The 26722-nt window shown below is 40.4% G+C and overlaps 1 protein-coding gene across 1 annotated transcript; it reads left to right on the top strand.

The window, feature by feature from the left end:
• Positions 1-3029: 3029 nt before the first annotated feature.
• LOC128572348 (zinc finger protein 724-like) lies at positions 3030-26722 on the top strand. Its single transcript, XM_053572202.1, has 4 exons — positions 3030-3152; positions 10909-11035; positions 12358-12453; positions 22853-26722. Exons 1-4 carry the CDS (start codon positions 3150-3152, stop codon positions 25072-25074), a joined length of 2448 nt encoding a protein of 815 aa, XP_053428177.1. The 5' UTR covers positions 3030-3149; the 3' UTR covers positions 25075-26722.

The raw sequence follows: 26722 nt of genomic DNA, 5'->3' as shown, positions 1-26722 counted from the left end.
CTTTTTGCCCATAGTAGATTAGAATTTCAAAGTGAGGCTTTTGAATTATCTAATTCACTTCTGACATAAGTTGACATTCCAACACAAGAGTTCTGAATATTTAAATCTAAAATTACAGAACATTTAATACATTACAAAATAGACAGTGAAAACTTATAGAGATAGTAAAATCAGCAAGATGGCAGACTAGAAGTCCCATGTTCATGTATCCCTCACATGGCATCAAATATTTGAGAGCCATCTATGGGAAGAAATGCTTTAATGACAGTCCAGCACAGTGGAGCACAGCTGTCATCTCACCTACTTAAGGCTTAGGTAAGAGGATCACCTCAGTCCAGCAATTTGACACCAGTCTAAGCAATATAGTGAGGCCCCGTCTCAAAAAATGTGATTTTTAGCCGGGTGTTGTGGTGGGCACCTATAGTCCCAGCTACTAGGGAGGCTGAGGCAGGAGAATCGCTTAAGGCCAAGAGTTTGAGGTTGCTGTGAGCTGTGACACCACAGCACTGTACTGAGTTTGAGGTTGCTGTGAGCTGTGACACCACAGCACTGTGAGACAGAGTCTCACTATAAAAAAAAAAAAAAAAGGTCTATGAGAGCTTTGGTACCCAGAGTGCAGACTGTGAAATCCTTCTAATGCCCTTAAGAAGGAACATTTAGGCTCGGCGCCTGTAGCTCAAGCAGCTAGGGTGCCAGCCACATACACTGGAGCTGGCAGGTGCTAATCCAGCCCAGGCTTGCTAAGCAACAATGACAACTACAAACAAAAAATAGCCAGGTGTTGTGGCCGGCACCTGTAGTCCCAGCTACTTGGAAGGCAGAGGCAAGAGAATCGCTTAAGCCCAAGAATTTGAGGTTGCTGTGAGCTGTGATGCTATGGCACTCTATCCATGGTGACAGTTTGAGACTCTGTCTCAATAAATAAATAAAAGAAGGGACATTTAGAGAAGGCAGACCGTCATTCACTTGGCAAATTAGAGGACCTCTAATCTTGGTTACAGACTGGGCAATGGCCTGCTCAACTTTCTCCCATTGAGAAAGCTAAAGTTATTTTTCAAAGAAGATATATACATGGCCAATGGTCATTTGAAGCAATGCTTACAGTACTAATTATGGAGAAATGCCAAGAAAAATCATAATGAACTATTGCATCATACTCATAATGAACACTAAAAGTGTTTGTTAAGGATATAGAGAAATTGGAACCTTCTTGAAATGTTGATGAGGAAAAACGTTACACACACTATTAAAATGTATGAAAACTATCATGATGCTTTGGCACTCTATCCAGACTAACACAGTGAAAGTCTGTCCCCAAAAAGACAAGACAAAACAAAGAAAAAAAAAACAAGAAGAGAAAAAGATAGAAAAGAGAGAACATGTTCGTAATTATAATGTGTTAACAAGGTATCCTAACAGTGGGAGACAGAAAGGGAGTGATCAGAACTCTACATCTTTTGAGAGGGGAAAAACATAGTTATTAATACATAGTCATGTGTGGCTCGGCGCCTGTAGCTCAGCAGCTAGGGTGCCAACCACATACACTACAGCTGGTGGGTTTGAACCCAGCCCCGGCTTTCCAAACAAAAATGACAACCCCATTGCAAAAAAATAGCAGGGAGTTGTGGGGGTGCCTGTAGTTCCAGGTATTTGAGAGGCTGAGGCAAGAGAATCGCTTAAGCCCAAGAGTTGGAGGTTGCTGTGAGCTGGGATGCCACAGCATCCTACTGACTGTGACATACTGAAACTCTGTCTCAAAAAAACAAAGCAAAACAAAACAAAACAAAACATAGTCATGTGTAGACCAGCTTACCCAAAGTGACCAAAATAGTTTCATTCCCACAGTTCCAGGAAATTGGTGTAGCAGGATTGGCCACCATCACCTGAAGTATTGATACCTTATCAAAATAGTTATTAAACATTGTTCGTATATTCTCCTATGAGATCTGATTTAAATGAAATGTCACCTTTTCCCCAACATTGTTTCCTTCCTGTCCTATTGTCTTTTCTTTTTCATCAAGCTAAGTGTTCTTTGTTAGGTGGTAAGAGTACATTGGCCATAAATTCCTCAAAACACATAACCAAAAAAGTAATTCAATAATATCTTTTTATTCATCAAATACCAAAACAATAGTATTTTGGATATATTGGATTAAATAAATTATTACATAGGTCAGTGCCGGTAGCTCAGTGATTAGAACTCCAGCCACGTACACCGGGGCTGGTGAGTTCCAGCTCGGGTGGGGCCTGCTAAACAACAATAACAACTGCAACAAAAAATTAGCGGGCATTGTGGCAGGTGCCTATAGTCCCAGGTACTAGGAAGGCTGAGGCGAGAGAATCGCTTAAACCCAAGGGTCTGAGGTTGCTGTCAGCTGTGACACCACAGCTTTCTACCCAGGGCAACAGAGTGTGAGACTCTGTCTCAAAAAAAAAAATTTTTTTTTTCAACTAATTTTACCTACTTCTTTTCTTTTCTGTGGCTACTTTAAAATTTGAAATGACACAGGTGGTTCACATTTTATTTCTACTGGACATTACTTTCTTAGAAAACTGCATCCCCTTTAAAAACTCTTGTCTTCTGAAAAGACAAGATTACAAGAAAATTAAAAAAAAAATCAACCTTTAAAATAATTGTTAATGTTGTTTTCATTTGTGAAAAACATATTTGCAGTGTGTGTGCGCGTGTATGAGAGTACACATATGTATGTATATGTATGCCTACATAAGTAAAATGTATAGAAAGGATATAATTTATATTCCATGTTAAATACAAATGTTGCCCAGGAAGTACAGAGTCCCAGAGCAGGTATAAAGCCCTGTCTGCCTAGAAACTGTTAGCATTCTGGCCTCATTCAGCCTCTTGTCTCGTCGTATTCCCTGTCAATCAGGACCAGAGGGGTGGGGCCCTGAGGCCCTATCCAATCAGGGATGCTCCAGTAGAAACCGTCCAACCAAAATGCACAGCCAGAAAGAAGGCGGCAGCTTCCGGAACTGGCGTCGCTTTGGTCTCCTGTGCTGGGAAGAGAGCTGAGTTCGGTTTTCATTGTTGCATCTCTAGGCGTCTCTGCTGCAGCCTCTGCCCTCCTGTGACTTGCAGGTACTGGGACATTTGTAGAGAGGACACGGGACACCCCGGAAACTGGGAAATGGTGAGTATATGGGATCGGGTGTAATGAGGGGGGAGGGCTGTGGTTGGAGAGGGAAGTAGCTGTGGCGGGACCGCACTATTCCGCTTTAGTTGGGGAGTCTAAAGACCAGAGTTTGTCACTGGCACCCCTTGGTGCTCAGACTCCTCTGGGCAAAGGTTGGGTTTCGGTAGACTCTTCTTTATTGTAAGGAAATATTGCTTTGTAAAAACACCAAGTATAATATCTGCAAGCATCACAAACGAGGGCTTTCTTTCATAGGGAGGAGCAAACAAGTTTTGAAAAAAAAGTGGGAGATGAGGGCAGAATGGAGGGTGGACAAATAATCTGCTGTAGCAGAAAATGTTTCACCCTGAAGTCAGCCTGTTCTTAGGAGGAACATAAAGAGGGGTAACACGTTTAAGTCAGAATTGGCCAAAGTTGAGAATCCTGGGAAAAAGAAACTTTAGAAATATTTCATGAAGAAGCATTTTGTTGTGACTCCTGAAGAAAGAACTGTTCAGCTGATTGTTTATGAGCAATAAATGGGAATTTGCAGAGCCTGTGCCTGCCCTTGTCATAGGAGAAACAGGGAGTATCACCTAACTCCCAATGGAAAAGGTTGTTTCTTGCAGTGTGTTACTCTTGAGAACACAGAGGGTGGGGAATTTCTTTAATCACATCTACTAACCAGGATGAGTTACATGCCCTTTGATCTCTCACCACTTTCCCTTGCCCTATACATGACTTTGGTCTACTTTATATGAAATTACTGAATGTAAGTAATGTGGTTTGCTGAGTTCTGTGAGTAGGTGTATTAAATGATTATACTTATGGAGGGATTTATTTGAGCACCTGCTTTATAGGCAATTGCTCAAAATCATCGAAGGGCCTGTGGGGCTTGCCCCTGGCATCTGCAGTGAGAGCAGTGTGGTGGGACTGAGCCTTGAACTTGTGAGATTTATGTTAACTCTGGGTGGTGTCAAAATTCAATTTTGCAAATGGAGTTTGTATTGAAATATTGGTGGAATACTGTTCTGCAAACTGCATGTATTTGGTATGAGAAGTGTTGTCAGAGAAAAACATGGTAGAGTCCTGGGCTAGAGGGAGATTCTAACTGTCCCAGAAAGGAAGGATGTGTTCTCCTGCACATATGCTGTCACAGCACAAACTGCAGTGATTCCACATCACCTCCTGGGTTGAGAGGGGACTGAGGTTTTGGAGGGCAGAAGCTCTGAGGTCAGATTTCTTCCCCACATTCTGCTGCCACTGTGTGATGATATCCAACATTTTAAGCACATGCACACTGGACAGTGATGTAGTCACAGCCCATCTATGCAATGCTCCACCATCTGGAATCCAGCTCACAGCTCCTTTACTCTTACGGTGTCCCAGCAAAAACCCACACCAGTGCCCAGAAGACTCCTGGTTTCTCCCCACCCCAAGATCCTGTATGTTTAGCAACAATGCGGCCCTTCATTACCCAGGCTTTTGTTTCACCCAATGATAATCTCACCTGTCTCCATGGAACGGAAATAAATGTGAGCATATCCCAACCTGGGCTGTTAAGTCTAGCACTGGCACTCAAAAACAAGTGACTGAAGCAAAGATATATATAAATCAGTGGAAGTTTATTAAGACAAAGTTTGTAGACATTCCTGGAAAAAAAAAAAAACTCACAAATCACAAATGTATCTTTGATTGTTCAGAAGGGGCATTTGGGAACTTTGGTACTTAAACATGACAAGGCATACAGAAGGAAAAAGAACTAGAGCCATGGGGACTGAGGTAAAGTGATTTCTTTCAAAGCTTAGAAAATTTACATTTTGCATAGGATTATGTGAATGTCTGAGGTCAGATTTCTTCCCCACAATGTCTGAACAAAAAAAGAGAGTGAAGGAAGAATCAATTAAGTAGATGTTCCTGGGTATCTATAAGAATTGATCTTGTCTTTCTTCTATGCCTGGGAAGATAAAGTTGTGGTAAACATTATTAGTATGTAATGAAGCAGATTTTAGTTTTAGGAGCTAGACTTAGCCTGTAGACACAGAGATACATATTTGTGTTTTTGCTTATGGGACCCCAGCAAGGAATGCCTTTATGAATGATCTTTGATGATAGCGCTTTTAGAACCCTGAGAACTTTTACGTTTCCATGAGGGGCTGGATGATACATATTGTTAGTAACAACTATTCATTTGGAAGTGGGTCTTGAATGACTCAGCCTCTGGACTTCACCTTTGCTTTTGCATAAGGAGTTGTTCCTTAGATTCTTAGTTTTTTTTTACAGCCTCACGCGATATTTCCACAAGCTCTACAGTTTGTCCACCTATGGGTCCATGTTAGCACCTGTCTTTTGCTTATTTTCTTCCCCATAAACCTGCTTTTGAGTACACAGTGTGTCTTAGGTTACTTCTCTGGTAACTTAAATCTTGACTCCTGAAATTATGGCATGAGTTCAAAAAGTGGCCCTACACCTGTCAGTTGCAAGTAAATACAAAATAGAAATACCAGACTGAATACTCCAAGTTGAATACGAAGAGAATGATTTTGCTCTCTTTCTTTTGCTTAAAGATTTTAATTTAGAACATTTTGTGTGTAAATGTTTTCTCTGCCTCTTTGAAATATATATAAATAATTTTACCAGATAAATAGACTTTTGTCTTTTTTTAAATTCAGGACTGTGTTTCTCTAGGACCCAGGTGTTACGATTTTGAATTATAAGCAGTTGAAAAGATAGCAACCTTTGCCAAAGTTTCTGATGTGGTGTAGGACCTGCATTTAGAAGGCACCTGGCTCCAAATCTTCCATCATGGAGACATAAACTTCCTTTCTTCTTCTGAATATCATCAACTAGCAAACACAAATGTGTTTTCCAGTTACAGGGTGAATTTAGGGTGAACTATATATGAGAAATGGTGCTGTCAGGGCTTGGCACCCATTGCTCAGTGAGCAGGGCTATACTGAGGCTGGCAGGTTTGAGCCTGGCCCGGGCCAGCTAAACAACAATGACAACAGCAACAAAATAGCCGTGCTTTCTGGCAGGCCCCTGTAGTCCCAGCTACTTGGGAGGCTGAGGCAAGAGAATCAATCGCTTAAGCCAAAGAGTTTGACATTGCTGTGAGCTGTGACGTCACGGCAATCTATGGAGGATGACATAGGGTCTTCTGTCTCAAAAAAAAATAAAAAAATTTTTTTTGTAATGAATATTTTGTAAAGGTCCATTTACCTTCCTTTTCCCATATTCCCTATGTATGGTAACTTTAGGGATGACTTTGAGGACAACTTGTGGATTTCTACAGAAATATGTTTGTAGGGCCACAATCAGCCATTTTATCTCTCTCTTTCAATTATTCTAATATCTTTAGACCTAAAACTGACTGAGAGACTATGAGGCCCAGAAACTCAACTTGAATCACAGATGTACATTGAATACACCTGAGAATTTCCACTTTCTCATTTTTCTTTTTCCCTAATTCCCATGAATCTACAGAGAGCACATAACGATGTTTCCAAGAAGTTCCAAATTCTGAATCCAGGTCCTGCCTCAGACACTGCTGCCTTCTCTAGCCTCTGGAAACTTTGAGGGGCCAGCAGACAATGCCAAGTTTAAAGATTGTGATTTTTGGTTTTCCTGGAACCAAAAGTATTTGTGTTGTTGAAAAAGTGTTGATTAGGCTCGGCGTCTGTGGCTCAAGCGGCTAAGGTGCCAGTCACATACACCTGAGCTGGCGGGTTTGAATTTAGCCTGGCCTGCCAAACAACAGTGACAGCTGCAACCAAAAAATAGCCAGGCATGTGGCAGGTGCCGGTAATCCCAGCCACTTGGGAGGTGGAGGCAGGAGAATCGCTTGAGTCCAGGAGTTGGAGGTTTCTGCGAGCTGTGATGCCACGGCACTCTACCCAGGGCGACAGCTTGAGGCTCTGTCTCAAAAAAAAAAAAAAAAGTGTTGAGCAGAAGGGACTCTGTGCTATGTTTGCTTTCTCCAGCTGAGCGCTGCTCTAGTCTAGGAGGAGTAATACATGAAATTGTTTAGCCCCTTCTTAGACCCACTAAAACCTGTGAAATTGGCAGTGCCCTGTAGCTCAGTGAGTCTGGTCCCGGCCACATGCACGAAAGCTGGTGGATTTGAACCTGGCCTGGGCCAGCTAAACAACAACAATGACAACTGCAGCAACAACAACAGAAAAATATAGCCCGGAGTTGTGGCGGGTGCCTGTAGTCCCAGCTACTTAGGAGGCTGAGGCAAGAAAATTGCCTAAGGTCAAGGGTTTGAGGTTGCTCCGAGCCGTGAGGCTACAGCACTCTATTGAGGGCAACATAGTGAGACTCTGTCTCAAAAAAACAAACAAACAAAAAAACCCAGTAACATGAGATGGCAGTCTAATGTGTTGCAAGGACTACCTCATGTTCCTTAGCTGAGCAAAAGGTGATGAAAGGGGAAAGGAGCTTGGGAGAACTATGTGTAGGGGCTTTCTATGTGTAGGTCACCCTGTCTTGTTGCAGTGGTTTCTTGCCATTTGGCAGTCTGGCTGACATCAGCTAGACCACAACAGAAATGGTCACTAACTGCTCAGCATTTTCCTTCGTGGGGAATTCTGCAATCTTTGTTCTATAGTTAATGGCCCAAAAAGAAAAATGAGAAAGTAGAGATTCTCAGGTGTACTTAATGTACAGAAATTCATAAGCAAGGACATACATAGCCATTGTAATAAAAAAATGGTTACTGGCTTCAAGACAGAGTAACTTCTGGTCTTGCAGGATCACATACTTAGAGTGGTCAAGAATTCCCAATGGCTTTTGTGCATATTAAATCCTGGAAGGCAATGTTTAGCTAACTGGTTCTCTGCTCAGGCTTCCTGTTAGGGTTCCACGGCCAGGTTGATGAAGTCCCATCAACAGTGATTCTGCCTTCACAAAGATTGTAATAATCTCCGTTGTGTAATCTATGTGGTTTTAATTGTCTCCATGTGATGCTTAGGTTAGGCTAGTGTCAACCATGAGGGCTTCCAGATACCTTTATTTATTCATTCATTCATTCATTTCTTTCTTTCTTTATTTTTTGAGACAGAGTCTTACTATATCACCCTTGGTAGAGTGTCGTGGCACTTCTAAACACTGTCACAGCTCACAGCAACCTCAAACTCTGGGCTTAAGCGATTCTCCTGCCTCAACTTTCCAAGTAGCTGGGACTTCAGGCACCCACCACAATGCCCGGCTTTTTTTTTTGGTTGCAGTTGTCATTGTTTAGCAGGCATGGGCCGGGTTCAATCCTGCCACCCTTGGTGTATGTGGCTGGTACCATAACATGGCTACAGGTGCCAAGCCACCCAGATGTATTTATGAAAGGTGAGTTTAGTCTTTTTTCCAGAAGGAGGTCACAGGGCCTGCTCATCTTGGGTTTAATATGGATAAGACAGCATGACCCATATTCCCATTACCATAGTAGAAATTACTGGCAGGGTAGGGAACCCAAGGTCAAGAAATAAGAAACTCACACTTTGCACTATATTTAGAACCTCCTTGTTCCTGACTGTCTCCCCTACCAAAAAGCAGGAAAGGGTCAATTTTTCTGTATTTCATCATCCTTCTGCTTGTGGATACTGTGGTAGCAGGCAAAGGCGTCAAACTGATGTTTTTAAAGGCATACTGCTGTTACAAGTGCAGGTATAATATATCCAGATAATCTCACCTGAGAAGGAAATGAAAAAGAGGAAAAGAGAAAGAAATGATTGCTTCTCAGGTAAATGTGTCCGGTCCAGGACTGTGCCCGCTTCTTCTCCTGCAATGTCATGTATTTAGAACTTGCAAACCTTTGCTTCTCTACTTGTGATGTTCTTGCCTAATGAGTTTGTTTCTGTTGCGTGACCGGAGACATGAGCGAACAGCAGCTTTGCCGTGAGTGTAAACTCGCTCCTGTAATTATTACATCAAGAAACAGGCTACACCCTATGGCATGTAGCAAAAGTCTTTATTCCAAGTTTTGAATTTATACTCTTCTAGTCACGTAAACACTTAATCTATTATCTGTTATTTTTACCATTACCTCAATATACCTATCTGAGATCAACTAAAAAGGAAATGTCCTGTTACCACATCAACACAATCACTTTTGCAGTAAACATCTTCTTCTAAACACTGACTAATCTTTGGGCAGGTGGATAAACAAAATCATAAAGAAGAAAGTAAACAAGGGGAACAGAGTTAATGGAAAAATATTTTCAAGCATTCACTCAATTTACTCAGTATGAAGTAATCACTGTGTCTTCTCAGGGCAGAGCACCTATAGACCTCTGACAATATGTTGTAAACATAAGTCAACCCTCTGGCCCGTATCTCTGAGGAAGGGCGCCTTTGATCTCAGGCTTCAGGGGTTGTACAGCTTTAGAGAAAAGGCCTAAGGAATTTACAACTCCCTAACTCTGCGTGTAACTCGGTGGGGGAGGGGGGGCGGGGTTCCAAGTTTCTTAAGCCTCTGGAAGAAAAGCAAGTCATTTAAAACTCACACTGAATTCACTTTGTGTGCTTGATGTAGGATATGTTTATTTCTGAATATTATCCTACAGTTTCAAATACTGTTTTGCCCTATTCTTACAATAATCAAGAGGCTCTGAAAACTCCTCCTCCCTAACGTACATAGCATAGTTTTATTTCCATTCTCTCCATCCAGGCTTCTCATGTCCCCTGAAAAATTTTAACTGTAAATTTATATTCTACCCCCCAAAAATGTATATATATATTATATTATATAGTACAATACTGAAAATGTTTTCTTCGTGCTTATTTAAAATGGGAAAATGTGGATACCTAAGATTGCCATTGTGGATAAGTCTGGATTAGATTTTAGCAAAGAAGGGGAATACGTGCTGTTTAGTTTCTATCTGGAAACTCCATCAGTTCTATGTAGAATAAGATGAAGTACCTGGGGATAGGAGTAGTGGTTTACACTTGTAATCCTAGCACTCTGGGAGGCCACGGCAGGTGGATTGCTTGAGATCAGGAGTTTGAGTCCAGTCTGAGCAGCAGCAAAACCCGTCTATAAATAATCGTTGGGTGTTCTGGCAGCTACTGGGGAGGCTGAGTCAAGAGAATCTCTTGATCCCAAGAATGTGAGGTTATTGTGAGGTATAACAGCAGGACACTCTACATAGGGTGACAAAATGAGACTGTCTTAAGAAAAAAGAAGCAAAGATGAAGTGCATGCACTTTTACAGAAGATGGGATTAACTACCTAGAGTAGTTGTTCAGTGGTTAGGGCACCGGCCACATGCCCTGTGGCTGGTGGGTTGCAACCCAGTCTGAGCCTGCTAAACAAACAACAGCAAAAATTATGGAGGACACCTGTCGTCCCAGCTACAAAGGAGACTGAGGCAAGAGAATGTCTTGAGTCCAAGAGTGTGAGGTTGTGAGCTGTGATGCCACAGCACTTTATCAAAGGTAACATAGTGAGATTCTGTCTCAAAAAAAAAAAAAAAGAACGAAAGAAAGAAAGAAATATGCACAGCTTAAAGTGTATGATGTAAGTAAGGCACAGAAATGCACATGCCTATATTGGTAGCTTTATTTTTGCACTGTAACCTAAAAAGCACAGCATCTACACTGGGGTTGTGGATGTTATCCCATCCTCTTTCCTCAGGGTTAGAGAGCACATGAGGTAATCTCTCTCTGCTGTACTTATTACATAATACCATTCAGTCAGGTAAGTCAAAAGAACTTCTCAACCACTCATTTATGTAAAAATGAAATTCAATCTTTTTCGTTTTTTTTTTTTTTTTTCCAGGAACTGTTGACCTTCAGAGATGTGTCTATAGAGTTCTCTATGGATGAGTGGGACTGCCTGGACCCTGCTCAGCAGAATTTGTATCGGGATGTCATGTTAGAGACCTACAGAAACCTGGTCTTCCTTGGTGAGGATAACTTATATACACAGTTCCTACTGTGCACTAAGCATTTCATATTGCTTCTTTGTAGATGAGTTTTGTGGAATTTCTTCTTTGACTGTGTTAGTTTTAGATTGTTGTTTCTAAGGAAAACTTAAGTTCTTGGTATAGAAATGAAAATACTTCAGGGCGGCACCTGTGGCTCAGTGAGTAGGGCGCCAGCCCCATACACCGAGGGTGGCGGGTTCAAACCCAGCCCCAGCCAAACTGCAAAAAAAAAATTAGCCAGGCATTGTGGCGGGTGCCTTTAGTCCCAGCTGCTTGGGAGGCTGAGGCAAGAGAATCGCCCAAGCCCAAAAGCTGGAGGTTGCTGTGAGCTGTGATGCTAAGGCCCTCTACCGAGGGCAACAAAGTGAAAGTCTGCCTCAAAAAAAAAAAAGAAATGAAAATGCTTCAGTTGTTTATCTTTGCACTAATATTAGCCTTTCTTGAGCTGATATATATCCTTCACTTCATTGATGGTAATTTCAAAAATGTAGAGGCTTAGAATTGTTGCCCATAAATTTAAGTCTAGTTTCTAGCACCAAGTTCTATTTCAGTAGTACTGGGTAGTGGAGCATTTTAAATGATTTTTTTTTTTTTTTTTTTGAGACAAAAGTCTCACCATGTCACCCTTAGCAGAGTGTGGTGGCATCACAGCTCACAGCAACTTCAAACTCTTGAGCTTAAGCAATCCTCTTGCCTCAACCTCCCAAGTAGCTGGGACTACAGGCGCCCGCCACAATGCCTGGCTGTTTTTTTGTTGTAGTTGTCATTGTTTTAGCTGGATTGCGCCAGATTTCAACCTGCCAGCCTTGGTGTATGTGGCTGGCGCCCTACCCACTGAACTACAGGGGCATTGCCCCTTTCAATGCTTTCTAAATATTATAAAGTTTCTGTTAGAAACCCCTATTTTTTTTTTTTTGAGACAGGTTCACTATGTCGCTCTAGGCAGAGTATTATGATGTCACAGCTCACAGCAACTTCAAATTCTTGGGCTTAAGTGATTCTCTTGCCTTCGCCTCTCAAGTAGCTGGGACTACAGGCGCCCCTGCCCTGCCTCATGCCCAGCTATTTTTCTGTTGCAGTTGCCATTGTTGTTTAGCAGGGCCAGGCCCAGGTTCAAACCCGCCTGCCTTAGTGTATGTGGCCTGTGCTCTCCCCACTGAGTTACTGGTGCTGCCCAAACCTCTACTTTTAGATTATTCTTTTAGGATCTGTAAAATGTTGTGTTCTCTACTTTAGGAAGGTACTAGATTGGTAATTGGAGAAGCCCAACAAGAGTCGTATCATTTTTTCTAATAAAACAGGGCTTGCTGTCTCTAAGCCAGACCTCATCACCTATCTGGAGCAAAGCAAAGAACCCTGGAAGGTGAAGACACACCAGACAGTAGTCAAGCACCCAGGTAAGTTGGAGTGAATGGAGCAGATAACACTGGTGAAATGTTCAAATTTCAAGGAGAAAAGCAAACGATACAATGTGATTAAGGAATCTCAGCTTCATTGGAAATGATTTCTGAGAAGCCTGAGTTTATTTCTCTTGTTCTTACATAAGGGCACCCCTGTTCTGCTGTTCATTTCTTATGTTTATTTTCTCATTGAGACAAAGTCTTACTGTGTTGCCTTCAGACTTACGTGCCATGGCATCAGCCTGGCATAGAGCAATGTTAACCATCGTGGTTCAAGTGATTTTTCGATATCTGCCTCACAAGTAGCTGAGAATACAGGTTTCTCCACAAAGCCTGACTAATGTTTTTACTGTTCTTTAGTAGAATCAGTCTTTCTCTTGTTCAGGCTTGTTTCAAACTCCCAAACTCAAGTACCTTGGCCTCTCAGAGTGCTAGGTTTACCTGTGTTATCCACGAAGCCTGGCCCTATTCTTCTTTTTAAATTTTTTAATTTGTTTTTTTTTTGTTTTTGAGACAGATTTTCACTTTCTCACCCTGGGTAGAGTTACATTGTGTCTTAGCTCATAGCAACTTCGAACTCATGGGCTCAAGCAATCCTCTTGCTTCAGCCTCCCAAGTTGCTGGGACTAGTGATTCCTACCACAATGATCAACTATTTTTTTTTTTAAGAGACTTGGTTTTTAACACGTAAGCCAATGTAACTTTAGATTGTGGCTAGTAAACTTCAAGTGCTTTTATATTTGAGGTTGACTTTAAAAAGACAGTGGGCAGTCCTTAAAGATTATGGACTCTCAAGGGACTGATGGAATAGCATTCTATTGTGGAGTCTAGAATGAAAGCACCTTTAATTGTCTGCTTCTAAGGTGTCCTGTTGTTCTTAATTTAAAGCATATAGAGCAACATTTTATCTTATATTAATAAAAGTCAAACTTTCCATTCGTTGTTGTACTACCTGTTTCATGAGGAATGTTTAACATTACCCTCTAAGTCAGTTTTATGCATAACCATTCACCAAATACTGCTGCTGTGGTTTCTTAGAGGAAACATACTGTGTTGTGCTATGATGCATTGTCATCTTGCTGCTCGACAATAAGTTTATAAGGAATTAGAATGATGTATTTTAATAGTATCTTTCTTTGTATAACAAGATATAAAATTAGATGAGGAATGTGTGTAAATGATGATTTGCTGTTTTTGTTTTACAACTGTTCAATACTATATCTAAAGCTTCTGTGGTTTATATGTTTTAGCTTCCACTTTAAATTGCACAGAATAAAATGAAAAAGGAAAAAAAAAACAGAGACCTAGTTTTGCTCTTACTCAGATTAGACTCCTACTGGTGGCTCAAACAGTACACCTGCCTTGCCCTCCCACAGTGCTGAGATTATAAGTGCCTGACCTTTTCTTTTTAATTTGTATATTTGTTGGAGATAGAGTCTCACTTTGTCACTCTCACAGCAACCTCAGACTCTTGGGCTCAAGTGATTCTTTTACCTCAGCCTCCAAAGTAGCTGGGACTATAGGCACCCACGACAATCCCCAGCTATTTTTTTCTTGTGGTGGTTGTCACTGTTGTTTGGCAGGCCCAGACCGGGTTCAAACCCACCAGCCCCTGGTGTATGTGACCAATGTCCTAATCACTGAGCAATGGGCAGCAAGCCTCTTTTTAATTTTTAAAAGGAATTTAGTTTTTAGTGATGTTCTCTCTAGTTTACAGTGAGAACAAAGAACACAGAACTGCAAAATATGACTGGTGTTTGATTGCTTTTGAGGACCTAAAAGATTTGTGTATTTTTGAGGATCTCTGAAAAAAAATTTTTTTTTAATTTTCTTGAATTTAGGCGTGGTGGCTCACTTCTACAGTCCTAGCACTCTTGGAGGATGAGGTGGGATGATCATTTAAGTTCAGGAGTATAAGACAAGCCTGAACAATAGTGGAATCCTTTCACTACTAAAAATAAAAGACAATAGCTAGGCAGTGTGGTGGTTGCCTATAGTCCCAGCTATTTGGGGGACTGAGGGAGAAGGATTACTTCAACTTGGGAGTTTGAGGTTGTTGTGAGTTAAGCTGATGCTATGGCACTTTAACCTGGGCAACAGAATGAAAGTGTGCCTCAAAACAATTGTTTTTGTCTTTAGCACAGTGGTTCTCAACCTTCCTTATGCCGAGATGTATTTTCATCGTTAAAAAGGGTTCGCAACCCACAGGTTGAAAACTGCTGCCTTAGCATCCTGTTCAAAATGTGAGAGTAAGCAGTTAAAACTAGTATTTGGGTCAGACATCTCAGGACACTTAAAATAGATGGCATATGTCTTCTGCTTTATAGTTTTTGATTCAATGAAGGTTTCAAATAAGATTGTGCAGAAAGTATTGTTAGTGAATTTTATCAGAACACTTAAGAATCTCCCCCAAATATAAAAAAAAAAGCTCATGTACATTTAACTTCAACATTTTCTTTATATGAACTGTGATAAATAGTTTAGTTTGTGTATGCTGTAATTTCTCAACTTTATTTTATTTTATTTTTTTGAGACAGAGTCTCAAGCTGTTGTCCTCGGTAGCATGCGGTGGCATCATACCTCACAGCAACCTCAATCTCTTGGGCTTAAGTGATTTTCTTGCCTTAGCCCCCCAATATCTGGGACTACAGGCAATCGCCACATCACCGGGCTATTTTTTTTCGTAGTTGTCGTTGTTTGGCAGGCCTGGGCTGGAGTTGGACCTGCCAGCTCTGGTATATGTGGCTGGTGCCTTAGCAACTTGAGCTATAGGCGCTGAGCCCCAATATCTCAACTTTAATATAGTTAAAGGTATCTACTCCGTACATTTCTTACGTATACTGTGTCATCGGGGAATTACAGTATTCCCGAGCATATATTAAATTCTCTCTTGTTACAAAATCACTCTTATAAACTTTTCTGAGACACTTTCTCACTCTTATCACCCTGGGGTTGAGTTCAGAGGCATTGTAGATCCAGCAGCGTCAAACTCTTGGGTACCAGTGATCCTCTCTTTTAAGCCTCCCCAGTAGACGAAACTAGAGGCATCTGCCACAGCGCCTGGGTAGTTTTTCTATTTTAGTAGAGAAGGGGTCTTGATCTTAGGCTGGTCTCGAACGCCTGAGCTCAGGTGATCCATCTGCCTTGGCCTCCTAAAGTGATTAAGATTACAGATATTGGCCACCATGCCTGTCATAATAACCCTTATTTTATGACTATCTTTTTTTTTTGTTGTTGGGGATTCATTGAGCGTACAATAAGCCAGGTTGCACTGATTGCATTTGTTAGGTAAAGTCTCTCTTGCAATCGTGTCTTGCCCCCAGAAGGTGTTCCACACACCAAGGCCCCACCCTCTCCCTCCTTCTTTCTCTCTCTGCTCTCCCCTTCCTTCACCCCCACCATGACCTTACTTGTCATTAATTGTCCTCATATCAAAATTGAGTACATAGGATTCATGCTTCTCCATTCTTGTGATGCTTTACTAAGAATAATGTCTTCCACTTCCATCCAGGTTAATACGAAGTATCTCTTGCTTAGGTTATGCTTATCAGGACTGTATTATGCACACACACAGAAACACAGTAGACTTTTGTTAAGTTGACCACTCAAGGGATCATAAAAATCTTGTCAACACACATAAGTGGTTAGCATAATTAACTTGGCCTAGTGTACTGATACGTACTTGTGGTGCATGCCCAGTCTATGTACATTAGGGGAGGTGTTCCATGTAGGGAGGTGGTCAATTGGAGTTTCTAGTGTCTGTATATATGTACATATACACACAAATAGATATATAAACATATATACACATACATAAAAAGTACCAAGGTCTTCAGGCCTGTCTCCTTTGTCATGAGTAAGTATCTCCCTTCAGATCTCTGGTTAGGTGGGACCAGCCCCTTATCATGGCTCGGAGAAGTTGGAGATGCCCACATAATCACTTCAGAATTCTCAGTGGGGCTTGGCGCTTGTAGCACAGTGGTTATGGCACTGGTCACATACTCCAAGGCTGGCAGGTTCGAACCCAGCCCAGGCCAGCTAAACAACAATAACTGAAACAAAAAAATAGCCAGGTGTTGTGGGGGGTGCCTGTTGTCCCAGCTCCTTGGGAGGCTGAGGCAAGAGAATCACTGAAGCCCAAGAGTTGGAGGTTGCTGTGAGCCATGATGCCATCGTACTCTACCTAGCACAACATAGTGAGACTCTGTCCCCTGCCCCCCAAAAACCAAACAAAATTCTCAGCGGGAGAATTTTATTTTAGTGTTCATCCTGAGTATGATATATGATATTTCATTGTGATTTTGCTTTGCATTTCTTCAGTAGTTACTAATTTTGAGCACCCTTTCTAATGCTTGTTGGCTATTTATATATCTTCTTTGAAAAATGTTAGTTTAATCCTTTGTCACTTTTTCATTTTTTTTTTTTTTTTTTAAGAGACAGAGTCTCACTTTGTCACCGTTGGTAGAGTGCTATGGTGTCACAGCTCACAGCAACCTCTAGCTCTTGGGCTTAGGTGATTCTCTTGCCTCAGCCTCCTGAGTAGCAGGAACTATAGACACCTGCACAAAGCCCGGCTATTTTTGTTGTTATTGTTGTTGTTCTTGTTATTGTTGCAGTTTAGCCGAGGCCAGGTTTGAACCCGCCACCCTTGGTATATGGGGCCGGCGCCACCCTTTCTTTTTTTTTTTAATTGAGATAGAGTCTCACCGTTGCCCTTGGTAGAGTGCTGTGTCATCATAGTTCACAGCAACCTCAAACTCCTGGGATAAAGCAAATATCTTGCCTCAGCCTCCCAAGTACCTGGGAGAGTACAAGCGCCTGCCACAATGTCCAGGTATTTTTTAGTGAGATCTCACTGTTGCTCAGGCTCTTCACAAACTCTCCTGGCCTCAAGCAGTCCTCCAGCCTCATCCTTCAAGAGTGCTAAGATTACAGCCCTGAGACACCGTGGCCAGCCTAATTTTGCTACTTTTGACTAGAGAGTTCTGTCATGTTTGTTAGTTCTAAGTAACATGTTCAAGTTGTCTGTTATCTTATTAATCTTTTTTCTAATCTTTCCATTGATTATTAAAAAGGGTGTCTTATGTAAGGGTATATTGCACACCTCCTGGGTGAGGGACACAACTATAAGTGGGACTTTACCTAACAAATGCAAACATTGTACCCTAATTTTTTAATTTTTTTCTGAGGCCCAGAGTCTCAAGCTGTTGACCTGGGTAGAGTGCTGTAGTGTCTTAGCTCACAGCAACCTCCAACTCTTGGGCTCAAATGATTCTTTTGCTCCAGTTATTCTATTTTTTTTTTCTTTTTTTTGAGACAGAGCCTCAGGTTGTTGTCCTGGGTAGAGTGCTTTGACATCACAGCTCACAGCAACCTCCAACTCTTAGGCTCGAGTGGTTCTCCTGCCTTCACCTCCCAAGTAGCTAGGAGAACAGGCGTCTGCCACAATGCCCAGCTATTTTTTGATTGCAGCCATCATTGTTATTTGGCCATCCAGGCTAGATTCAAACTCGCCAACTCAGGTATATGTGGCTGGTGCCTTAGCCGCTTGAGCTATAGGCGCCAAGCCCAGTTATTCTATTTTTAGTAGAGATGGGGTCTCGTTCTGCTCAGGCTGGTCTGGAACACATGAGCTCAAGCTATCCACCCTCCCAGAGTAGTATGATTATAGGCGTGAGCCACTGTGCCTGGCATGTGATCTAATTGTTTGTACCCTCATATTAATCTGAAATTTTAAAAAACAGAAAAAAAAAAACAAGGGTCTAAAATTAAAAATGACCATGTGGCTGTTTCTTCTTTGCTTTTTCCATGATTTATTTCTTATGTTTGGAATCAATGATGTTATACATACTTGTTTATATTATACAAGATATGTAATATATCTAAATGAAGTTTGTGAGTATATGTAATAGATAGTGAGAATTCTTTGTAAAGGGGCCTTTTCTATTACTATTACATTTTTCTCTTGGCTGTTTAGGCCACAAGTGTATATTGTCCAATGTAATTATAGCTACTTCACCCACTTTGAGTTACTATTTGCTTGGCATTCAGATTTTTTGTCTTTTTACTTTTAGCCTATTTGAGTCCATAAAGCTACAAGGAGTTTTCTCTAGACCTAATACTGTAGAAACTCATTTATCATAATTCTATTCAGGCATATCATCTTTTTAGATTATTGAGTTAATTACATTTAATATAAATGAGTTAAAGTTACTATTTCTTTATTTCTTCAAGATATTTTGTCCTCATTTCTTCTCTTGCTACCTTCATTTCTGTTTTATTGATTTTTGTAATAAGTCTGATTGCTTTCTTAGTTTACTTCACACGAATTCTATAGATATTTTCTTTCTGAACACCTTGAAGAATGGAAATTATAAAAAATTCTTAAAGATATAACAATATTATTATTCAGACTCATATCAAGCTGACTTCAATAGAATGCAAAAATTATAACTCATTATATTCCTTATTTTGTTATTCTATGGTTTTTGTTTTGTTTTTGTTTTTTTTTTTTTGTCATTGTCTCATTCTTTGTCCCTGAGTAGAGTGCTGTGGCATTGTCATAGCTCACAGCAACCTCAAACTATGGGATTGAAGAGATCGTCTTGCTTCTGTCTCTCCAATAGCTGAAGTACAGGTGCCTGCTCCAATGCCTTGCTAGTTTTTTTGTTTTGTTTTGTTTTTTGAGACATAGTCTCACTTTTCTCACCCTTATTAGAGTGTCTGGCGTCATAGCTCACAGCAACCTACAACTCTTGGGCTGAAGCGATTCTCTTGCTTCAGATTCCCTAGTAGCTGGGACTATAGGTGCTAGCCACAGCGCCCGGCTATTTTAGAGATGAGGCTCAGGCTGGTGTGGAACCTGTGAGCTCAGAAAGTCCACCTGCCTTGACATCCCAAGTGGTAGGATTATAGGCATGAGCCACCTCGCCCAGCCTTTCTTTCAACTTACTGATGTCACCAGTTTCATCTTGTTACATTGAACATGTATACCCTTAACAGAAGTTTCATATTAATTTTCTGTTTTTATCTTTGAATTTTAAAGCATAATTAAAAGAGCTCTCTGGGCTCTGCGCCTATAACTCAGAGGCTAGGGCATCAGCCACATACACCGGAGCTGGTGTGTTTGAATTCAGCCCCGACCTGCCAAACAACGACAACTACAACCAAAAAATAGCCTGGTGTTGTGGCGGGTCCCAGCTACTTGGGAAGCTGAGGCAGGAGAATCGCTTAAGCCTAAGAGTTTGAGGTCACTGTGAGCTGTGATGCCATGGCACTCTACCCAGGGGGACAGCTAAAGACTCTGTCTCAAAAAACAAAAAATAGGGTGGCACCTGTGGCTCAGTGGGTAGGGCGCTGGCCCCATATACCGAGGGTGGTGGGTTCAAACCCGGCCCTGGCTGATGTGCAACAAAAAAATAGCTGAGCATTGTGGTGGGTGCCTGTAGTCCCAGCTACTTGGGAAACCGAGGCAAAGAGAATCGCCTAAGCCCAGGAGTTGGAGGTTGCTATGAGCTGTGTGACACTACCCCACTGTACCAAGGGCAGTAAAGTGAGACTGTCACTACAAAAAAAATAGATAAATTAAAATTAAAGTGCTTACCACCCTGTCATTATAATAATACAAAATTTTACTTAAATGTACTAAGTTTTTTTTTTCAGATTTACTTATTTTTACCTAATTTAGCTTTGTTCTCAAGCATAATTTCATAATGTCAATGAAAGAGGCTTCCTTTGACATTTTTTCTTTGGCAGTTTTTAGCATTCATTTATCTTGATAAATGTTTACTTTTTTCTTTATCTTGAAGGGGTGTTTTGCTGGATTACAGTATGTGTGTTTTGAAATTTTTGTTCTTTCAGCACTTTGACTATATCATCCAGTCTTTTTTGATATACAAGGTGTGTGTTGAAAAATCCACTAGTGATCTCAGAAAAGCGTGCTTAGAGATGACACATCTGTTTCCTTTCGTGGTTTTCAAATCTTTGATCTTCATGTGTCTTTTTATGGATCTCTTTGTGTTTCTACTAGCTGGAGTGTGGTGAGCTTGATATTCTGTATTTTTTTTCTCTGAAAATTTCTCAGCCTTTTACACTGTGTTCTTCAATTTAGAAATTTCTCTTTTTTTAAAGCTTTTCTTTTTTGTTGATACCTCCATTTTTATGATTTTGCTTAGTTGTTTGTATCATTCCCATTTCACCTACCATCATTAAGATAAAACTCTTAGGTAATTTAGACATCTCTTTTATGGTTGATTCTACATTATTTATTTTGTTTCTTCGTGTTATGTCACCTTATTATTTTTTACATGTTCTAATCTTTCATTGATTTTTGAGGATCACAAAACGCACCTTTCATTTTTTTTTGAGACAGAGTCTCACTTTGTTACCCTTGGTAGAATGCCACAGTGTCACAGCTCACAGTAACCTCAAACTCTTGGGCTTAAGGGATTCTCTCGCCTTAGCCTTCCAGGTAGCTGGGACTACAGATACCCACCACAGTGCCTGGCTATTTTTTTTTTTTTTTAATTTATTGTTGGGGATTCATTGTGGGTACCAGAAAGCAGGTTACACTGATTGCATTTGTTAGATAAAGACCCTCTTACGATTGTGTCTTGCCCCCAAAAGGTGCGGCACACACTAAGACCCCACCCCCTCGTTCCTTCCCTCTCTCTGCTCTGCCTTTCCCCACCCCTCCCTCCTTCTTTCTCTCTCTGTTCTCCCCTTCCCCTACCCCCACCATGTCATTAATTGTCCTCATATCAAAATTGAATTCATAGGATTCATGTTTCTCCATTGTTGTGATGCTTTACTAAGAATAATGTGTTCCACTTCCATCCAGGTTAATACAAAGAATGTAAAGTCTCCATCTTTTTTTTTTTTTTCAGAGACAGAGTCTCACTTTATCACCCTCCTCGGTAGATTGCCGTGGCGTCACAGCTCACAGCAACCTCCAACTCCTGGGCTTAGGCGGTTCTCTTGCCTCAGCCTCCTGAGTAGGTGGGACTACAGGCACCCACCACGTCTCCATCTTTTTTAATGGCTGAATAGTATTCCATAGTGTACATATACCACAGCTTATTGATCCATTCCTGGGTTAGTGGGCATTTAGGCTGTTTCCACATTTTTGCCCAGCTATTTTTTTGTTGCAGTTGTCATTGTTGTTTAGCTGGCCCAGGCTGGGTTTGAACCCTTGGTGCCTTGGTGTCTGTGGCTGGCACCATAACCACTGTGCTATGGGTGCCGAGCTACGTTAAGGTACCTTTCACAAAATCCATGATGTGGCTTTACCTTGCAGGACTCTGACACAAATTATACTAAAGACTTGGGGCAGTTCAGTAGACATTCTGAAAGTGTTTTGCCTGTGGAATTGTGTGGCTATTTTCTAGCTGAAGAATTTTCCCCACATTTCCTCCTAAGAGCTTGCAATCACTTGCTAGACCTGAATCTGTCTGTTGTGTTGGAGTCTCTCTGATGCTGTAACAATATTTTACCTTTGGTTTCAGCTCCCCCAGTCAGTTTTATAAAAACTACACCATTCTCGGGCGGCGCCTTGGCTTAAAGGCGTAGAGCGCTGGCCCCATATGCCGGAGGTAGCGGGTTCAAACCCAGCTCATGCCAAAAACTGCACCATTCCCTTCAGCACTCTCCCTCATGGGAGACATAACCTATCTTTAGAAAAGCCCCGAAAAGCCATTAGAGTTCATGCAGGTCTCTATTTTTCTTTTGAGTAAAAAGTTTACTTTCACATGGACAATGCTGTTTTCAGACGGGGGAATGTCTGTGGTCTATAAGTAGAACAAACTTTTCTTCCCATATTTTGCACCTTTTATCATTATCATTTTTTTCTTATTTGATTTTATATAGTTATGTATTTTTGAGACAGAGTGTCTTTCACCACGGATAGAGTGCTGTGGTATTATAGTTAACAGCAATCTCAACCTCCTGGGCTCAAGAGATACTCTCGCCTCAGCTTCCTGAGTTGCTGGGGTGACAGGTGTCTGCCACTCGCCCCACTAATTTTTTCTATTTTTGGTATAAACAGGGCTTCACTCTGGCTCAGACTGCTCTTAAATGCCTATGTTGAAGCAATCCACACTCTCACTCTCTCACAGTGCTAGGTTTATAAACATGAACCACTGCACCTGGCCTGTATATGCCACTTCACATTGTGCTCACCTGGTGGGCTGAAAATTCTCACTTTGTTTTTATAATCGCTAAAATGCAATATATATTTCTTTACCTACATGTATCTCAAAAATTATTAGGGCATTTGTGCTATACTATGCCATCTTGCTACTGTGCTGGGCATAATTTTACAGACAAAATTTGTAATGTATATTTATTCAATTGTGATGAAACTCAATGGCATAATTTTGTATTTTTAAATTTCTTTCAGTTGTATCTAATGATTCTACCCAGAGCAATTCACAAGTGCTGGGCGTGAACATTTTATTACCAGAGATAATCCTGAGAAGATATGAAAATGATAGCCCTGAGAATTTAAACTCAGTAAAAGACTGGGATAGGGTGTGTGAGTATAAGCAGCAGAAAGTATGTTACAGTGGATTAGATGAAAGTTTAACCGCTATGCATGAGTATAAAAAATACGGAAAAGCCTTAAACCTATGCTCAAACGTTGGTAAACATAAGATAACCCATTTTGTGGAAAAGCAGTACAAATGTAAAGAATGTCACAAAGTCTTTAAATCTCGATCAAGACTGTCTAAGCACAGGGGACTTCATACTGCAGAGAAAATCTCCCATTGTGAGAATGATGACAAGTATCCTAGCCACAGCTCAAAATCTTCTAACTGTAAGACACTTTATAGCATAGAGAAACCCTACAAATGTAAAGAATGTGGCAAAGCCTTTAACAATTACTCAAACCTTTCTGTACATCAAAGAATTCATTCTGGGGAGAAACCCTATAAATGTCAAGAATGTGGAAAAGCCTTTAATCATTACTCAAATCTCTCTGAACATAAAAGAATTCATTCTGGAGAGAAACCCTATAAATGTCAAGAATGTGGAAAAGCCTTTAACTGGTCCTCACACCTTTCTGTACATAAAAGAATTCATTCTGGAGAGAAACCCTACAAATGTCAAGAATGTGGAAAATCCTTTATCAATTACTCAAATCTCTCTGTACATAAAAGAATTCATTCTGGAGAAAAACCCTACAAATGTCATGAATGTGGAAAAGCCTTTAGTCATTACTCAAATCTCTCTGTACATAAAAGAATTCATTCTGGGGAGAAACCCTATAAATGTCAAGAATGTGGAAAAGCCTTTAATCGTTACTCACATCTTTCTGAACATAAAAGAATTCATTCTAGAGAGAAACCTTTCAAATGTGAAGAGTGTGGCAAATCCTTTAATCATTACTATACCCTTTCTGTACATAAAAGAATTCATTCTAGAGAGAAACCCTACAAATGTCAAGAATGTGGAAAAGCCTTTAATCATTACTCAAATCTCTCTGTACATAAGAGAATTCATTCTGGGGAGAAACCTTATAAATGTGAAGAATGTGGAAAAGCCTTTAATAATTACTCACATCTTTCTGTACATAAAAGAATTCATTCTGGAGAGAAACGTTTCAAATGTGAAGAATGTGGCAAAGCCTTTAACTGGTCCTCACACCTTTCTGTGCATAAAAGAATTCATTCTGGAGAGAAACCCTTCAAATGTCAAGAATGTGGCAAATCCTTTAACCATTACTATACCCTTTCTGTACATAAAAGAATTCATTCTGGGGAAAAACCCTACAAATGTCAAGAATGTGGCAAATCCTTTAACCATTACTATACCCTTTCTGTACATAAAAGAATTCATTCTGGGGAAAAACCCTACAAATGTGAAGAATGTGGAAAAGCCTTTAAGCATTATTCAACCCTTTCTGTGCATAAAAGAATTCATTCTGGAGAGAAACCATACAAATGTGAAGAATGTGGCAAATCCTTTAACCGTTACTCACACCTTTCTGTACATAAAAGAATTCATTCTGGGGAAAAACCCTACAAATGTGAAGAATGTGGAAAAGCCTTCAACTATTCCTCATATCTCTCTGTACATAAAAGAATTCATTCTGAGGAAAAACCCTACAAATGTCAAGAATGTGGCAAATCGTTTAAACATTACGTAGCCCTTTCTGTACATAAAAGAATTCATTCTGGGGAGAAACCCTATAAATGTGAAGAATGTGGCAAAGACTTCAACCGGTACTCAAGCCTTTCTGTACACAAAAGAATTCATTCTGGAGAGAAACCATACAAATGTGAAGAATGTGGCAAAGCCTTTAAGCAGTACTCACACCTTTCTGTACATAAAAAAATTCATTCTGGAGAGAAACCCTACAAATGTGAAGAATGTGGCAAAGCCTTTAATGGGTACTCAAACCTTTCTGTACATAAAAGAGTTCATTCTGGGGAGAAACCCTACAAATGTGAAGAATGTGGCAAAGCCTTTAACCGGTACTCAACCATTTCTGTACATAAACGAATTCATTCTGGGGAGAAACCCTACAAATGTGAAGAATGTGGCAAAGCCTTTAAGCAGTACTCACACCTTTCTGTACATAAAAAAATTCATTCTGGAGAGAAACCCTATAAATGTTAAGAATGTGGAAAAGCCTTTAATCATTACTTAAATCTTTCTAAACATAATAGAATTCATTCTGGGTAGAAACCCTATGAATGTCCACAATGTGGCAAATTCTTTAATCAGTACTCAAAATCTTTCTATACATAAAAAATTTCATCCTGGAGAGAAACATTACAAATATGAATAGTGTAGCAAACCCTTTAACTCAGGGTCTAACCAGCGTGTTTAAAAAACAAAACACACAGAATCCCTAGAAATATGAAGAATGTGGCAGTACCTTACTTGGTGTTCATAACTTAACTAAGCTTATAGGAATTTACACTGGAGAGAAATCCTAAAACTGTAAACAGTGTGGCGATGCACTTCGCCAGAGCTGAAACCTTACTATATGTAAGAAAATTCATATTGGAGAGAAATCTGACAAATGAGAATAATATGGCAAAGATTTTAACTGATTATTGTCCCTTAGTAAACATAAGAGACTTCATGCCAGAGAAAAATCAATATGAAGGTGTGTGGAAGCTTTATGCCAGAAATCACAGTTTTCTATACACAGTAGAATTCATTTTGAACAGAAATGCCATAAATGTGAAGAAGGTGACAAGTGTTTAACTTCTGCTCAAACCATTCTCTATATGAAATTTATGACAGAGAAAACCCCGACAACTGTGAAGACAGTGTTGAATCTTATTCATAGAGATATTCTATATATATGAGGAATGTTACAGTGTCTTTACTTATTTCTCATGCTTTTCTAGTCATAATTCATATGGAAGAAATTCTCTACAAATGTCAATGATGTCTTAAAGTTGTGTTTCTCCTATTCGGCAGGGCTAGGGAGAGACAGGGGCAGATGATTCTAGGAGATCCCTTGTCCATAATAAGAGGAACAAAATTACCAGAGTGGGCTGCCAAGAAAGAAAAGCCTTTCAAGAAGGTTTTCAAGTACTGTACTGATGTTTGCTCTACAAAAATGACTCTCAGAGGTAGAGATGCCACAGTATGGAGATATGGCCAAGACCATGAAAAGGGGTCTTTGCAGCATGCATACAAGTAAGATGACAGCCTCAAGGGACCCCTTTTCACAAACACAGTAAAATTTTCACCACTTCTATCACAGTTTACAAATACTATAACAGCTACTGGAAGTTGTCTTAAAGGGATAGAAATGGGAGTATTCTCCATTCGGGAATTTTTCCCTCTTTCCAGTAAAAATAGTAAATATATTACTTCCTCACCACTTAACATAGATTTGGGAAATCAGCATGAAGGGGAAAAAAATCTCACTAACCCAGGGTGTTCTCCACTTGATAAGGTAGATGTCTCCCTTCTCTGGAGTGTACTGTGCTTTAATAAACTTTGACCTTTTGCTCACTTGTACCTACTTGTTCTGCTCATTTGTTCCACTGTCTTGGTACCAGTAACTATGCCTTGTCACTTGGAACCAAAAACCAGGGAACATACACTTGACATCTGTTCCCCATATGTGACATTTTAGTGCCAAAATCTGGGAGGAAAGTGTACATTTTCAGCAAGATAAGGTAATGGAACATTAGACCTTCTGAATTCACGCTGCCTGATGCACAGTACTTATCACACTTACAGCTTTCACTCTCTTTGCTTTCTAGGTAATGTAGCTCCTTACCTACCCCTGCTCCATTTT

Source organism: Nycticebus coucang, chromosome 20 (assembly GCF_027406575.1).
Source record: "Nycticebus coucang isolate mNycCou1 chromosome 20, mNycCou1.pri, whole genome shotgun sequence".
Lineage (NCBI taxonomy): Eukaryota > Metazoa > Chordata > Mammalia > Primates > Lorisidae > Nycticebus > Nycticebus coucang.
Note: the sequence above shows the minus strand (reverse complement) of the source record. Positions and strands in the feature narration are given on the sequence as shown.

Coding starts and splice junctions, on each gene's coding strand:
- LOC128572348 (XM_053572202.1), top strand. Junction 11,036..12,357: donor CAGAAACCTGGTCTTCCTTG/GTGAGGATAACT, acceptor CTAATAAAACAG/GGCTTGCTGTCTCTAAGCCA. Junction 12,454..22,852: donor GACAGTAGTCAAGCACCCAG/GTAAGTTGGAGT, acceptor AATTTCTTTCAG/TTGTATCTAATGATTCTACC.